This window comes from Carya illinoinensis, chromosome 5 (assembly GCF_018687715.1).
Source record: "Carya illinoinensis cultivar Pawnee chromosome 5, C.illinoinensisPawnee_v1, whole genome shotgun sequence".
NCBI lineage: Eukaryota > Viridiplantae > Streptophyta > Magnoliopsida > Fagales > Juglandaceae > Carya > Carya illinoinensis.
The window spans coordinates 46,859,295-46,875,025 of record NC_056756.1 but is presented as its reverse complement, the minus strand read 5'-3'; the positions used below and the strand labels follow the sequence as shown (position 1 = coordinate 46,875,025).

At 38.4% G+C, this 15,731-nt stretch overlaps 1 protein-coding gene across 1 annotated transcript; it reads right to left on the bottom strand.

The window, feature by feature from the left end:
* Positions 1–10,906: 10,906 nt before the first annotated feature.
* On the bottom strand, positions 10,907–14,943 carry LOC122310412. Its single transcript, XM_043124303.1, has 4 exons — positions 14,320–14,943; positions 12,179–12,634; positions 11,413–11,556; positions 10,907–11,199 (listed from the first exon to the last, which is right to left on the bottom strand). Exons 1-4 carry the CDS (start codon positions 14,422–14,424, stop codon positions 11,092–11,094), a joined length of 813 nt encoding a protein of 270 aa, XP_042980237.1. The 5' UTR covers positions 14,425–14,943; the 3' UTR covers positions 10,907–11,091.
* Positions 14,944–15,731: the final 788 nt, after the last annotated feature.

Below are 15,731 nucleotides of genomic sequence, written 5' to 3'. Positions count from 1 at the left end.
TTTGCTCTTCTGTAGTTGTCAGGCGCCGCAGCTATGATACTACATTGTTCTTCTGTAGTTGACAGGCGCCGCATAGCTATGACACTACTTTGTTCTTCTGTAGTTGTCAGGCACCGCAGCTATGATACTACATTGCTCTTGTCTCTTGTAGAGAAATGCTTCACGAGAGATGATTCGTTATAATTTTCTCTATAAAAGAATTATTCAGTTCATCTTCTTTCGCATCTTATCTTCTTCACTTTTCTGAAATTAGTCTGCATTCTTACTCTGCAATCTCTTTCTGCTTACTCACTTTGCAATGGCTCAGCAATCTTCTCATTACCAATACATGAGGTATTCTGCATCTCGTTCACCAGTTGTTTATGCTTCTTCCGTAGGTGCTATAATGCAATCCAATAATGATCTGACTAATAAGTCAGATAATGAACTTATCTACGAGCTTGTGAGTCTCGGTACCCGATACTCATCAGCCATTGTCGCATATTTTCAGCGACTGCAATCCAGGACTGGTGGGGTTGACAAACTCCACGAGAATATTTCTATCCTTCAGAGGCTTCTTATGGAATCCAACATGAAGATAGAAGCACTAAAGCGAGAGAACAGAGATTTAAAATCTTTGCTTAACTCTTCTTTTCGAGTGGCTACTCCTTTAGATAGGAAAGACATGCAGATTTTTGAAGAGCAAGAGCGTTTAAAGATTGAGGCAAAGAGTCTCAAATTTCTGTAATTTTGCTTTTTGATAATAAAATAATACTTCATAAATATTCATATTTGTGTTTCTATCTTCTGGTAGATGTTTTATGTGCTCCATTTTATTTCTTTCAGGGATTTTCATATATATGACATGATCCAATAACTCATATAAATATGCATTTAATCATGCATTTCCAAACTCTCAGTAATCTTCAAGTTAATAAAAATCTCAAGGAGTTCTACTGGTCTAGGACTAACTTACTTCTTTATAATCGCAACAATCAGTTCTCTTCCTAGGTGGTACTTCAATAACTGACCAGTTAATAACTTAAACTTGAAACTTTCTCTCTTATGATTGCCATAACTCTTCTATCCATCATGAGTTATCAATTATTCTAACTCTAAATGATTTATTCCTAATGTTCACATAAATCCTCAAGACCAAGATTTTACTCCCCATATAATAGTCTTCAAAAGAAGATCGATCTATGTATCCATAAAGATAGTGCTTTGCCAGAAATCATTTACTGACGGCGTGGTAATACTATTATCATAAATGAATCCTACTAAGGCTGAAACTTCTCCTAATCAAATTACTCTTCCAAACACAATTTCTATCGTATTCTCAGAATCAAAACAATTCTCCAAATATGTGGAATATCATTCATCAATCCTAAATATCATTTCTCATATTACTAAAAGGTATTCTATATCTACATTGGTATGAACAATAATACTTCTAATGAAAATTGTTACTCTTACCACTAGGGTAACAATTCAGCTTCCAAGCTGAATTCTCAAGTACTACCACAATTAATAGAAACAATGACTCGTTTGAATCAAACAATGTACAATTTACCAACCCCAATGACTTGACCTACTCCAAAATAACAATAATACAATACTACCATCAATTGCAATCAAATCAACGTTAACTATGTTTAACCACATATTGGTCCTAGTAAAATACCAGTGACGATACCAGCTCCTGCAGTTCCTAGGGCGCCAGCATCTACGTCTCTCTAAGTGACAGCATATACTCTAATGGGTATGTGCACTTGCAATAATTGTGGATGTCTAAACACATTGGTCAGCAAACTTACCACCTCAACTAATCCTTCATCCATCGGAAAATTCTGATCCTCTTGATTGTTATCTCTCTTAGGATTCCGAGGTATTCTATCACGAGTCATGTGTCCCTTCTTGAAACACACGAGTATATGTATTAAAACCACTTACTACCTTTCATACCTTAAGAAATTCAAGTCTACTGACGACTAAAATTTCAAACCTAGTGTTTGGTGCATTTCCTAAGGACATGTGGATTTACTGCCCAGAGACGTATTGCTCTGATACCACCCTGTGACGCCCCCAAATTCCGTTTGGGATTGGACAGACATTTGAAGCGTCGAGACATGCAACACAAGGTTACTTGCCCCTAGTCATGACATATAAGATGCAATGTTCCTAACATGCATCTAACAATATGCAATATTCGCAGTGGATAAATTTTTTATTTAGCAATACTATGCACCAAATTGAAAATATCCCAAATTCTTAAAACATACTTCATACATAAAAACCCATTGAACAACTAAGATCACAACACTAGTCCAAAATGGTTATGATCCAAAAAGTACTAGAGATGCAACTCAATCGTACAAGTAGTAATTTACGTTAATTACTATATTAACATTGATGTCGCATCGTCGCTTAGTCAACTGTGTCTAGTTTATCAGCTCCTGATTCTCCTTCAGGTCCTGTAACAAGATTTACCATTCGGGGGGAATGGTAGTTGGGACTACCAAAGTGAGATTTGATTACAAATCTCAGTAAGTTAACAAAAAAACTTCCACACAAGCTAATGATGCATGGATGACAGTAAAAGCATAAATGCATAATCAAATTCATAAGTAATTAAAGCATAACTTGACGTACAACATAACATAATTGACATAACTTAAATTGAAACATGAACTGAACTTGACTTGACATGAACTTGATCTGAAACTTGACTTAGCATGAACTTGCTCTGAAACTTGAATTAACATGAACGTGATATGAAACTTGACTTATCATGAACTTGTTCTGAAACTTGACTTAACATGAAAAATACATACTCCACAGTTGTTGTGGCCCCATGTATTCTACGTATAAATACATACTCCACAGTTGTTGTGGCCCCATGTATTCTACACAAACCTGACTTAACATGAAAAATACATACTCCACAGTTGTTGTGGCCCCATGTATTCTACGTATAAATACATACTCCACAGTTGTTGTGGCCCCATGTATTCTACTGACTTAACATGAAAAATACATACTCCACAGTTGTTGTGGCCCCATGTATTTACGTTTAAATACACACTCCACAGTTGTTGTGGCCCCATGTATTCTACGTGTCACAATTGCTGTGTCTCACGTAGTGTATGCATCACAATTGCTGTGACCCTATACGTAAGTAATCAAGATGAAACATGACTGGAATACGAAAGGACTGAAGCCTTGACGTAACATAACGTGACTTGAACATAACTTGAAATACATGACCAACTTCAGATAGAAATATTTCGTAACATGGCATAACATATAATAGACAACATATTTAACATGACATACTTGCAACAGTTAATATTACATGACTTGACATACATGTAATAGATGACATACTTAGCATGATGTACTTGTAATGTACAGCAATACATGACAGAATATATTATGTAACAGATAAAAACTGATGACAGAATAAATTCTATATAACAAACAATTACGTGATGATTTGGCATGGCATGACATATATTATAACACACATACATACACTGTAGTTCCTTTACTTAGCACACATACACAGTAGACTGCTAGTAAGTTAAAAGCTAACTTACCTCGATCTCCGCGTTTCTTATAAAACCTCAAGTGCGATCACGAGGAACTGTAATTAGTGATTCTAAAAGTTAGTACTAAATCACTAATAACTTGAAATATGGAAAATACTAACTTAAAGAGTAAAATTTCCATTTTACTCTTTACATGTAGGAAAATGACCGTTTTACCCATAACTTAAGGATTTTGCATACTAATTCCAAAAGTCACCAAAATTTACATGCCTCATGTAAATTTTATCTTCAACTCAAATATCAATTTAGAAAAATTTAAAACTAATCACAACTATTAAAACTCCATAGGGCCGAAATTCTCATATGCTATTTCCATTGATTTTGTTTCCAACTTGTTTTGATCAACCTTTTGATCTATGACTTATAAATATGTGATCTTCAAACCAAACTATCACATGGTTTAAAAAGATATCCTAAAACATATATAAGCTTCTAATTCAAGATCACATGGTTAAAAATTAACCAAAACATAAATTTAGTCAAGAACATCCACACTTTGGCTTATTTGAATATCTCTTTGCATAAAATTTCATATTTTTGAAACTAACATCAAATATCTTCAAAATAATAATATAACATGTAGATAGGATGCTTAGGTTCCTCCAATAAAATTATCAAAGTCATTGGAATAGGTTTAGACCACCAAAGAGTTAAACTTTCTCAAAACAGAAACTGTTTTTCCTTTTCCAGTTTCTAAGTTTCTAAATCTAAGAAAATCTTTCATCAAAACCTTTAATCATGCAAAAATCCTCAAAAAATAATCATATAAACATGTTAACAATACTCTATAAAAATTTTGGACCCATATCTATCCATTAGCTTGGTCAAAAACTCCAAACTATAACATATTCTCTAGTTTATCTTCTAGAATGACCTTTCTATAGTTTACATAATATTTTACTGACCAAATGATCTTCAAATGGGACAAATAAGATATCCACATAAACTAGACTAAAAAAGGAACAACTTATATGAAGGAGACTTTATGATAAAATACTTACAAAAGCTTCGAAATGGGCGTGCAAAAGAACTTCTAAAAGCTGTCCGAGAGAGAGTGTTTGATATTCTTTTAATGGAAAGTGTAAATGAAGATAATTTCATGAGGAAGGTTGGCTGGAGATACTTATGGATGAGATATGGAAGAGATGAGGCTGGAGTGAGAGTTAAGTGTAGGACTCTCTTACCCGAAGTGAGAGTTAAGTGTAGGACTCTCTTACCCGAAGTGAGAGTGGAGTGTAGGACTCTCTTACCTAATAATATCTACAAAATCAACTCAAGATATTTTTACCCAATAATATCTATGAAATTAGCTTAAAATATTTTTATCCAATAATATACACAAAATTTGTTTAAGATATTTTTATCCAATAATATCTACAGTTTTGAACAAACGTTTCGCCCGAAATTATGAAAAAGTGTTATTGCGCCATAAAACCTTAAATAACCATCCGAGTCTAATGGCACAAACCATAATACATTTTGACACTTCTAACTATCTCCAATAATAAAAAATATACTTCTGATACCATAGTAAATAATAACACTAACTATGTAGTTAGACAAAAACCTATATGATTAATAGATTCGTGAAAGCTTATAGAGTTTTCACGAGGTTCTTAAAGTCAATAGAAATTCCACAATTGAATTTCTAGCGGGCTGTTACACAATCACAAATGACACAGGATGTACGTGGTTCAGCAAATTGCCTACGTCTACGAGAACTGCAGAGGATTTTATTATTGAGGAATATCACACTACAAGATGGATCTCACACTGTACGTCCATAGTGCTTCTACAGTGTCAACCGTACAGCCATATGAAGTAAAACATCATATATATAGTTTAAACGGCAGAAACCCTAAAATTGCATGTTCGCTCGAGCGGCGTGTCGAGCGAACTTCCCTTCCGCATCCTGCTCGAGCTCATTGTCGAGCTGATATCGGCCAATGCCTCCGCTCGAGCGGTGTGGACCAGACTCCACAGTACTCAACAATTCTCCCACTTGGAGACTGGTACACTCGCTGTATCGCCGTCTTCCTCAAACATGATATCCTCCACCTCTGCAACTCACTGTCCCTGTCTTCATGCTAGAAGACCAACTGAAGTTGCGCACAACTTCAGTTTCTCAAGTGTGACACCCTTTTTCAACATATCAGCAGGGTTTTTGCTTCCACAAATCTTCTCAAGTAACAACTGTCCGTCATCTAACAATGATCGTATGAAGTGATACCTGATCTGAATGTGCTTGGTCCTGGAATGGAATGCTAGATTCTTGGCAAGGAATATGGCACTCTGACTATCACTGTAGAGAGTGCCTTTCTGATTCTTCTTACCCAATTCTTCCAAGAAACCTTGTAGCCATACCATCTCCTTTGCAGCCTCTGACACTGCAATATACTCAGCTTCTGTTGTAGACAAAGAAACTGTCTTCTGTAGATTAGAACCCCATGACACTGCAGTACCACCAAGTGTATAAACAAAGCCCGTGGTACTCTTTCTGCTATCAATATCTCCAGCTAAATCAGCATCAACATAGCCCTGCACCTCCAAGCTTTCTCCAGAGAAACACAAACAGGTTTCTGAGGAACCCTTTAGGTACCTCAAAATCCACTTCACTGCTTCCCAATGTTGCTTTCCTGGGTTACTCATGTATCTACTCACAACTCCCACTGCATGGGCAATATCCGGTCTTGTGCAAACCATAGCATACATAAGTGAACCAATAGCTGAGGCATAAGGAACCTTACTCATGTAATCTTGTTCCTCCTCTAACTCTGGTGACTGATTCTTGCTGAGTCCGAAGTGACTTCCCAAGGGTGTGCCAACTGGTTTGGCCTTGTCCATATTGAACCTGCTGAGTACCTTTTTCACATACTCAGCCTGTGAGAGTCTCAATGTACCTCTGACTCTATCTATGACAATTCTCATGCCAAGGATTTGCTTTGCAGCTCCCAAATCCTTCATTGCAAAGTGCTCTGACATCTGCTTCTTCAGATTATTGATCTCATCAATACTAGCTCCTGTAATAAGCATGTCATCCACATACAACAGCAAAATAATGTAAGAATTGTCAAAATGCCTGACATAGCTACAGTGATCTGCCTGACATCTTATGTACCCTGCACTGTGCATGAAGTTATCAAATTTCTTATACCACTATCTAGGAGCTTGCTTCAGGCCATACAAGCTCTTCTTCAATCTGCAAAGTGAACCTTCCTTTCCCTGTACCACAAACCCCTCAGGCTGGTGCATGTAGATGTCTTCTTCAAGGTCTCCATGAAGAAAAGCTGTCTTCACATCTAACTGCTCAAGAAATAGATCTTCAATAGCAACCATAGCTAGTACCATCCTGATAGTTGTGATCTTCACCACAGGAGAAAAAATCTCAGAGTAATCAATACCCTGCTTTTGCTGAAAGCCTTTTACAACAAGTCTAGCCTTGTACCTCTTACTGCCGTCATGCTCAGTTTTCACCTGGTACACCTACTTGTTGTGTAATGCCTTCTTCCCTGATGGAAGTTCTGTCAACTCCCATGTCTGATTCCCTAATAAGGAATCCATCTCATCCTTCATGGCCAGCTCCCACTTGCTAGAATTCTCATCTTGCAAGGTTTCTTCATAACTCTGCGGTTCTCCACCATCTGTCAACAAAATGTAATTCAAAGTAGGTGAGAAATGTTGTGGAGGACGTATAGTCCTAACTGACCTGCGAACTACAACTGTAGGAGTAGACGGTTCTGAAACTGCCTGCGGAATAATAGGAATGGGTGCACTGGACCCACTCTCCCCGTCACTCACATCTCTACACTGCACTGTGACCTCTGGTAGGTCATCCAATCCTACAAACTCGGACTCCTGAGGAGCTACTACAGAAGTTGTACTAGACTTATCCTTGTACATCATTTTCTCATTGAAAATCACATTTCTGCTTCTTATGATTTTTCGACCCTAATCATCCCAGAAACGATAGCCAAATGCCTCGTCTCCATAGCCAATGAAATAGCATTTCTTTGACTTAGCCTCAAGCTTACTGCGAGCATCAGAATCAAAAAGCACATAAGAAAGACAACCAAAAGTTTTAAGGTAAGAAAACTTAACCTCTTTACCGCTCCAAACCTCCTCAGGCAATCCACAATCCAGTGGAACTGATAGCCCTCTGTTTATCAAATAAACGGCAGTGCTGACTGCGTCTGCCCAGAAAGTGGGTGGTAGTCCAGTGTGCAGCCTCATGCTTCTAGCACGCTCATTGATAGTTCTGTTCATGCGCTCAGCAACTCCATTTTGCTGTGGTGTCCCAGGAATGGTCTTCTCCATTCTGATACCCAGAGCTGTACAATACTCCTTGAACCCGCCATCAACATACTCACCACCATTGTCAGACCTCAAACATTTCAGTTTCAGGCCTGTCTCTGTCTCAACCATGGCTTTCCAAATTTTGAAAACATTAAATACTTCAGATTTATGTTTCAAAAAATAAACCCATACCTTCCTACTTTGGTCATCAATGAACGTAACATAGTAGCGAGAACCTCCAAGAGATGCAACTGGGGAAGGACCCCACACATCAGTGTGCATAAGATCAAGTCTTCCTGTCTTTGGCGTCCTGCCACTTTTCAAGAAACTGACCTTCTTTTGTTTCCCCATCACACAACTCTCACACATACTGAGATCAACTATCTTCAGGTCTGGTAGCTTGCCTCTAGACAGAAGTTCCGTCATGCCCTTCTGACTCATATGGCCAAGCCTGCAATGCCACAAATCTGCTGTGCTCTCTGCAACGGTAGTAGCAATAGTGTCAATTAAACTAGTAGTCATATACAGTGTAACAGTTTTCTTACCCCGAGCCAGTACCAATGCCCCTTTTGTGACCTTCCAGGTGCTATCTGAGAACACCACTGAATGACCACACTCATCAAGCTGCCCAACAGAAATGAGGTTCTTCTTCAACTCAGGAATGTGTCTGACCTTTTGCAAGGTCCATTTGTTCTTGCCAGGGAGTGCAATATCAATGTCTCTCATCCCCACTACGTTCAAAGCCTCTCCATCAGCTAGATACACCTTCCCAAAATCACCAGCAACATAGTTCCGCATTAGCTCCCGGTGGGAAGATGTATGGAAGGAAGCCCCTGAATCCAGTATCCAGTCATCAACTGGACTATGAACTGCAAGCAATAGTGCATCCTGTACTTCTTCAGTTACCACATTAGCACTATCATTCTCCGTCTTCTTAGGGTTTTTGCAGTTCTTCTTTATGTGGCCAGCTTTGCCACAATTCCAGCAAGTTGCATGCTGACCAGGCCTCGACTTGCTCTTGCCCCTGTACTTTGATTTTGATCTTCCTCTGTTTGAGTTCCTGTCATGTGATCTCCCTCGAGAATCAACATTTAGGGCTGAACTCAAACCCGAGGTCTCGCCTGAATCTTTCCTGCGCACCTCCTCAGCCAAAATCAAATCACAAATATCATCATATTTCAGTTTAGTTTTACCAACAGAATTACTAACAGCCATTCTCATGGCTTCCCAACTATTTGGCAGTGAAGCCAATAGTATCAATGCACGTATCTCATCATCAAATTCAATTTTAACAGACGACAATTGATTTGTGATAGTATTAAAATCATTCAGATGTTGTGCAACAGAAGTACCATCTGCCATTTTTAAATTGAATAACTTTTTCATCAAATGTACCTTGTTATTCGCTGACGGCTTTTCATACATACCTGACAAAGCCGCCATGAGATCCGCAGTCGTCTTCTCCTTGATGACGTTGTGTGCAACGGATCTCGACAGGGTTAATCGAATAACCCCCAGAACCTGTCGATCCAACAGGTTCCAATTAACATCATCCATCTTCTCCGGTTGCTGCCCCAATAGTGGAAGATGAAGTTTCTTCCCATAGAGGTAGTCCTCTATCTGCATCCTCCTGTGACGCCCCCAAAATCCCCACGCCCGAACACGGGGAAATTGAGACGTCCGGATGGTGACACCTCCAGTATCCAAAATCTGTGCCATCAAACTTCTCGATCCCCGATACCTTCAAATCATCTCCAGCCATCGTTTCTCCTTAGACCCGAACCTTGGCTCTTGATACCAATTGTTGTGAAAAACGATGACAATGAATTGAAAAATAATATGGTACGAGAAAGACAATCACACACACAATCACACACGACACAGGATGTACGTGGTTAGGCAAATTGCCTACGTCTACGGGAGCTGCAGAGGATTTTATTATTGAGGAATATCACACTACAAGATGGATCTCTCACTGTACGTCCACAGTGTTTCTACAGTGTCAACCGTACAGCCATATGAAGTAAAACATCATATATATAGTTTAAACGGCGGAAACCCTAAAATTGCATGTCCGCTCGAGCGGCGTGTCGAGCGCGCGTCGAGCGAACTTCCCTTCCGCATCCTGCTCGAGCTCATTGTGTTCAATTCTGCCTGACTTCGCTCGAGCGGCCAATGCCTCCGCTCGAGCGAAAGCCTCCTGCTCGAGCTCACTGTCGAGCTAACATCGAGCGTTCGACTCTGCCTGATTTCGCTCAAGCGGCCAATGCCTCCGCTCGAGCGGTGTGGACCAGACTCCACAGTACTCAACACACGACTTGGCACCCCCTCATGGAGATCATGCCGCATTAAATGGGCTCTGGTAGAAGACATCCCTGGGCCAAAGGGGCAGGGCATGGGTCTCCAACCCTAGGGGCAAGTATAAAGGTTGTCCCCCGAATGCCGAGTGGAGGTAACTAAGAACATACAACCTGGTTTTAGAGTCTTCACTCTTTTCTCCTACGGACTTAGGCATCGGAGGCTTCATCTAGCAACAACCCGACCGCTGGACCTTGGATTGACTTTACGTGTGTAGGTAAAAAGGACGGCCTGAGCCCCCGAAAAGCCCAACCTAAAGACATACGAAACACGACATTAACATATATAGTTCACTGAGGCAGCGCACCACATATAAGTTGGGTCGGCATGGTGGCCAATTAATTCATTAATCTTTTTTGGCCATTAATTAGTGAGGAATATCACATGAATAATTTAAGCTTTGTTCGGAACATGGACTCATCTCAATTTATTTTAATTGAGTTTAAATTTAAATTTAGTATAACATCTAAATACACAACTTTTAAATTAATAAACATCATTTAATTCAAGACTTTTTTACACTTTTTTTAACTTTACACTTTTTTACATGCAAGATTCATAACTTTTTTCAACTTATCATAAAAAATCTCAACTCATCTTAAGTGGGCTTTACAAAACTCACTCTATCATCTCAACTCACTGTTATTCATAAAGAACTCAACTTATAATCTCAATTCAGCTCAACATCTAAACGTAGTTTGAAAGTGTTGATTTTGCACTAATTTTAATATTATGACGAGGCTCTCATATTCATTCACGTACTATATGTTTTCGAGGGGAGGTTCCGCTACATGTTTGATTATTTCATTGAATCCTGCTCTGCTTATTTTCTAAACCTCCTCATACTGAATTAGTTAACACTTAACAGTTCTTGCCTCTTGGCATCAGATTCATCAATTTTTGCAAACCTTCCGCGAACTCTTGGTTGACTGTCGGCAAGAGCCTTCCTGCAAGCGTACTGAAACAAAGCCAAATTATTAGTTTCAGCAATCAACTTGAGCAGAATTCAGTGTAAGATGAAGAATATCTGTCCAAAGTGAAAGTTTGGACACTCTGAACGGTTGTATAAATGGGAACTCTGATTCTATGAACATAACTTTGTTCTTATAATTCTCAAGAAAAATTATTTGGTAAGACATAACTAAAGGACACTTGTGTACAATTAAATTACCTTGATTTTCCTGCCGAAGTTCCTCTTTGTCTTCTTATTCCTGTATCTGGAGAGCTTTTCCTGGCGCTCATCGGTAGTACAGTTGCTGACAATTAATGGGCGCTCAAGGGGAGAATGGATGAGGCTCATGCCATTACCAAGAGTCTGTCATAAAAACTCAGTATCAATGACCCAACCCCATCCCGTTGAATTGGCCAGAAACATCTAAACATTTCTCAGTGCATAGACTTTTTTACAAAAAGAATGAATGTTTGATGTTCAATTGCAAGTACATGAATCTCCAAAATCTGGTGTTTTGTACCAAAAGGAAAAGAGAGAGAGAGAGAGAGAGAGAGAGAGAGAGAGAGAGAGAGAGAGAGAGAGAGAGAGAGAGAGATGTAGTAAAAGACAATCGATTGATTGTGATTTTTAGACATCATCCAAAAACCCCCGACTTATTTGACGATCACTTTTAAAAAATACTAATGATATAAATGTGATCTTTATTAAATTAAAACCCAACATATTAAACTCAACTAAGCCTTAATCCCAACAATATGAGGTCTTAAAAATACACAGAAGGGTTAACCCGTTAACTCCATAGCAAAGGGTTGAAAATGCTTCCTATACGTTGTGTTATGCCATGTTTTGCTTGCCTTTATTAATTATAATTACGTTTTTAATGCCATGTGCAACCTCTTTCAGAACCTGACCCTCTGCAGATAGATTAGGCGTGATTTCATTATTGGAAGAAAACAAAAGCCGTTTGACAAATCTTAACCTAAAAATATAAACATGTCAGCAAACTATGTGAATTAACTAAGGCTGCAGATCCATGCATCCACTCTATTGAACTTAAACATTCCGAGCTGACACTTTTCTGGAATGGTAAAGCAGGAAGTTGTCTGTTTTCCTGAATTTTGTATTCATCTATACTTGAGAGAGGAATCTTGATATCCAGAACTTCAGAGGGTGGTGCTTCTATTGCTGCCTTTTCCAATAGATCCTTCCTGCACTCATAAAAAACCTCACTCAAAAGCTGCTCATTTTGAAGTGATTCAATGTCTGCAACCCTGAGTCCTTGGGTGGAGATGACATCTTGCCCACAATATATCATTGAAATGGCTGCTGTCATGGGATCAAGGCTCACAACTTGTTCTTCAATGATGGGTTCCGGAGCTTTGAATAGATCCCCTTCTCCTCCCAAGTCATATTCTAATATGGAGGTCTGAGCCAGGTGACCCTACATTACACAAGGGAAAAGGAAATCAACAAATATCTAGTAGTAACAAAAAAGAAATTGTTGACTGAAATACCTTGCCATTGACACTAATATTGGACAGAGAGATGAAGTAATGATCAGTGAATATAAATGCTACACTAAATTATTAAAATCTTTCCAGATTCACTTGACAAAGAGTAGCATAGAAGGTGATTGGAATCATCTCTTAATTGCCATTTTCTACCATCTAACACAATGATTAGACAAGAAGAGTAAGGCTTTTAAAAGGCGTTCATCATACAATTCTGCCAGATTTGGATTTGGACTGGCACGGCTTACTGAATAAAGTTTACTTAAATGATAACTTCAAATCGGATTGGAAACAGAACGCAGGCTTTAGCAAACAAGCATGGTTTTGAATTTTGCATTTTGTCTGGGTACAAACGGATGGACAAATTAGCTTGGAATCAAATAAAGTCCATAATGACCTGACTCTTGAAAGGAAAGTATGTTCAGTGGGTTTCCCAGAATTTTCAAAAAGAAAGGCTGACTATCTTTTTTTAAATACAATTAACTTACGCTGAAGTTGGTTTGATATTTACTGAAATTTCAGTCCAAATTCCTTCATGCTATATATAGCTGTAAATGAGCATCTATATAGAAAACCCCACAATCACAAGCACTATCCCCACACATACTGAAGTTCACTGCTTTCGAAGTACTTTCCTTGATAAGAAACCGATCAAGTTGCCTTTAAAATCTTCTTTAAATGGCTAAGCTACGCAGCCACTTAAAGAGGATCTACATCTTCCACCAACTTTTAACAAAAGCAAAGATCCATACCTACTTTAAAAAGCAGGAAAAAAATAAAATTAAAGAGCAATTCTTCGTTTCCTCCCTTCTCCCTAATTTAATTTTCTTTTTTGAGTAAAGTGTAGAAGCTAAACTAAAGTTTACTTTTTCTTCCCCAACTTTTTTTTTTCTTAACACCACCCGTCCCCTCTCTTCAAACAACCCAAAGAAAAAAAGGGGGAATTTTTTTATATAGTTTTGATAAGAATACAGTTACTCTTATCAATGAGTTCACATGGAAAATTCGAAGAGAATATGGAAGAAAGAGTATAGTACACGGAGCTACGACCGAGAAAACGTTATCCATTCATATTCCTTCCCTGTCCTTTTCCTATCCTTTTCCAGATCCAGCATCTAAAAGCAAACCCACAGCTGTTTCCATTTATGTTCCGAAAATTTTCGGTAAAAATAGAAGCAAATAATTATTTGTTATCACTTTTGTGGAAAATCCAACAGCAGAAAACATAAAGATGCCAAACTTCGATTACTAATATAATATTTTTCTATTTCCCCCTATTTTCTCAGCTACCAAACATTGGAGTAAGAAAAAACAAGAACAAAGAAAAATGATCAAAATCCCGAAAATCTTTTAACTTTGAATGTTACATAGAAAATCAGAACTTTCAAATTCACTGAAACAAGGACATTCTTTTGCCTCATTTACTCAGCAAGCAAACAGCGGATACCTCAGAATACAAAACAAAAACCACGCATAAAAGTACACATTGATAGTAAGAAAAGACCCTTCCAACAAATTAGCTCAGATTAAGTTCAAAACCAACAAACAAATGCAGATCAACCAAACCCAGAAGGAGTAGGAAGCCAAGCTAGAAAGAAATAGAAGAAAATAGTACCATTGAAGCGGAGGACTTCTGGGTTTTGCAGTACTCTTCAAGTTGTTGAGCTTCCTGAGAGAAATTCTGGAAGTAAGGGAACATAATCTCAGTGTCTGCATACATTTCTCCAAGAGTCGAAGCTTCAAACAGAAACAGAGCTTTTACAGAGAAGAAGCTTGTTACTCTCCCCAAGAAATCAGAGCATAAACAGAGTAACACAAAATAAGGGAACACACTGAACAAGAGCAGCCAAAATGGTTGGGTAATTGCTTGGTTTGTTCAGTGGATGGCTTTGAGTTTGGAGCAAGGCGAGTGAATTTATATATGATAAATGGGGAGGTGACGAGGTAAGAAAATCGAGTAAAAAGGACAAACTAGGAAAAAAGACAATCCCCGCTCAATTGTGTTTCTAACTTTCTACGGAGGCGGAGAGAGCCGGCCCTAATATTCTAGAGAGAGAATCTCTCTTCTCTCTAGAAGTCCAAGCTGTAAACCACATCAGAGCCCTTCCTCCTCCCTCCTTCTAGTCGATGCGTTTTGGGTGATGTTTTTATTTTTCCAATCTAAGCGTGGAGAAGTGATGTTTGGTGTTTTCCAATGGCCAACGACCACCATGCGCTCTAGGTTACTAAGCTGCTAATCTTTTCCAACTACTGAGGGTTTGCCAAAAAGAGAGGCGCATGAGCCACACGCATAAAGTGTGCGCGTGCTCTCCACATGCCATCACACAAAGGGCTCTATTGTTGCTACGCTCAGCGTTTCTAGGGTTAACGAGTTCGGAAGCTTCAAGATGGACAATCCGACACAATTCGAGCGTGGTGCGTTTCCTTCCCGACTCACTATAGTCTTCGTGCATAGTATTTTTCAGTTTTATGTGTATTTCCAATATCTCGATTTTATTTTATATTTTTTGTGTATTTATGTTTTGTTATTGTTTACGTTTTATCTTAAAATAATAAGAAATAAACTATTAGACTTATGATCTATAGTAGTAAAACTCCCTCCTCCTTTGGAGGATGAGGATGGTTGTCCCGCTCCTCCTTAGGAGAATGGAGGTTGGTGTTCCCTCGCCTCCCAAAGAGGAGCGGTGTATTTCCAGACAGACCAAGATGAACACCTATGTTATTATATAGTCTCGCATCTCAGAAGGTTATGTCATGTGAGAGTTTATAGAAGTTTAAATGATGTCTGTCACAAAAAAATTTATATGCAAAAAAGTCCTAAACAGATAAGTAGTTTGACTTGTAATATAGATTTTTTACCTATATTTATTAGTCACAACTGTAACTTCGGTTTCCTTTGAATGAAATGAAGTTTATTTCCTAATAAAAAAAGAAAGAAAAAAGGACAATCATTATCATAATGCACAGTCCCACTCCAATGTTTGTCTCTTATCAAATTTTTTATTTTTATTTTAAAATACTATTTAT

Excerpts from the sequence above, each read along its gene's own strand:
- LOC122310412 (XM_043124303.1), bottom strand. The coding sequence starts at position 14,424 with ATGTATGCAGACACTGAGATTATGTTCCCTTACTTCCAGAATTTCTCT. Across the intron at positions 11,557-12,178 it reads GTTTGCTGACATGTTTATAT|ACTCTTGGTAATGGCATGAG; the intron begins TTTTAGGTTAAG and ends TTTTTATGACAG. Across the intron at positions 11,200-11,412 it reads ACTTCGGCAGGAAAATCAAG|TACGCTTGCAGGAAGGCTCT; the intron begins GTAATTTAATTG and ends GCTTTGTTTCAG.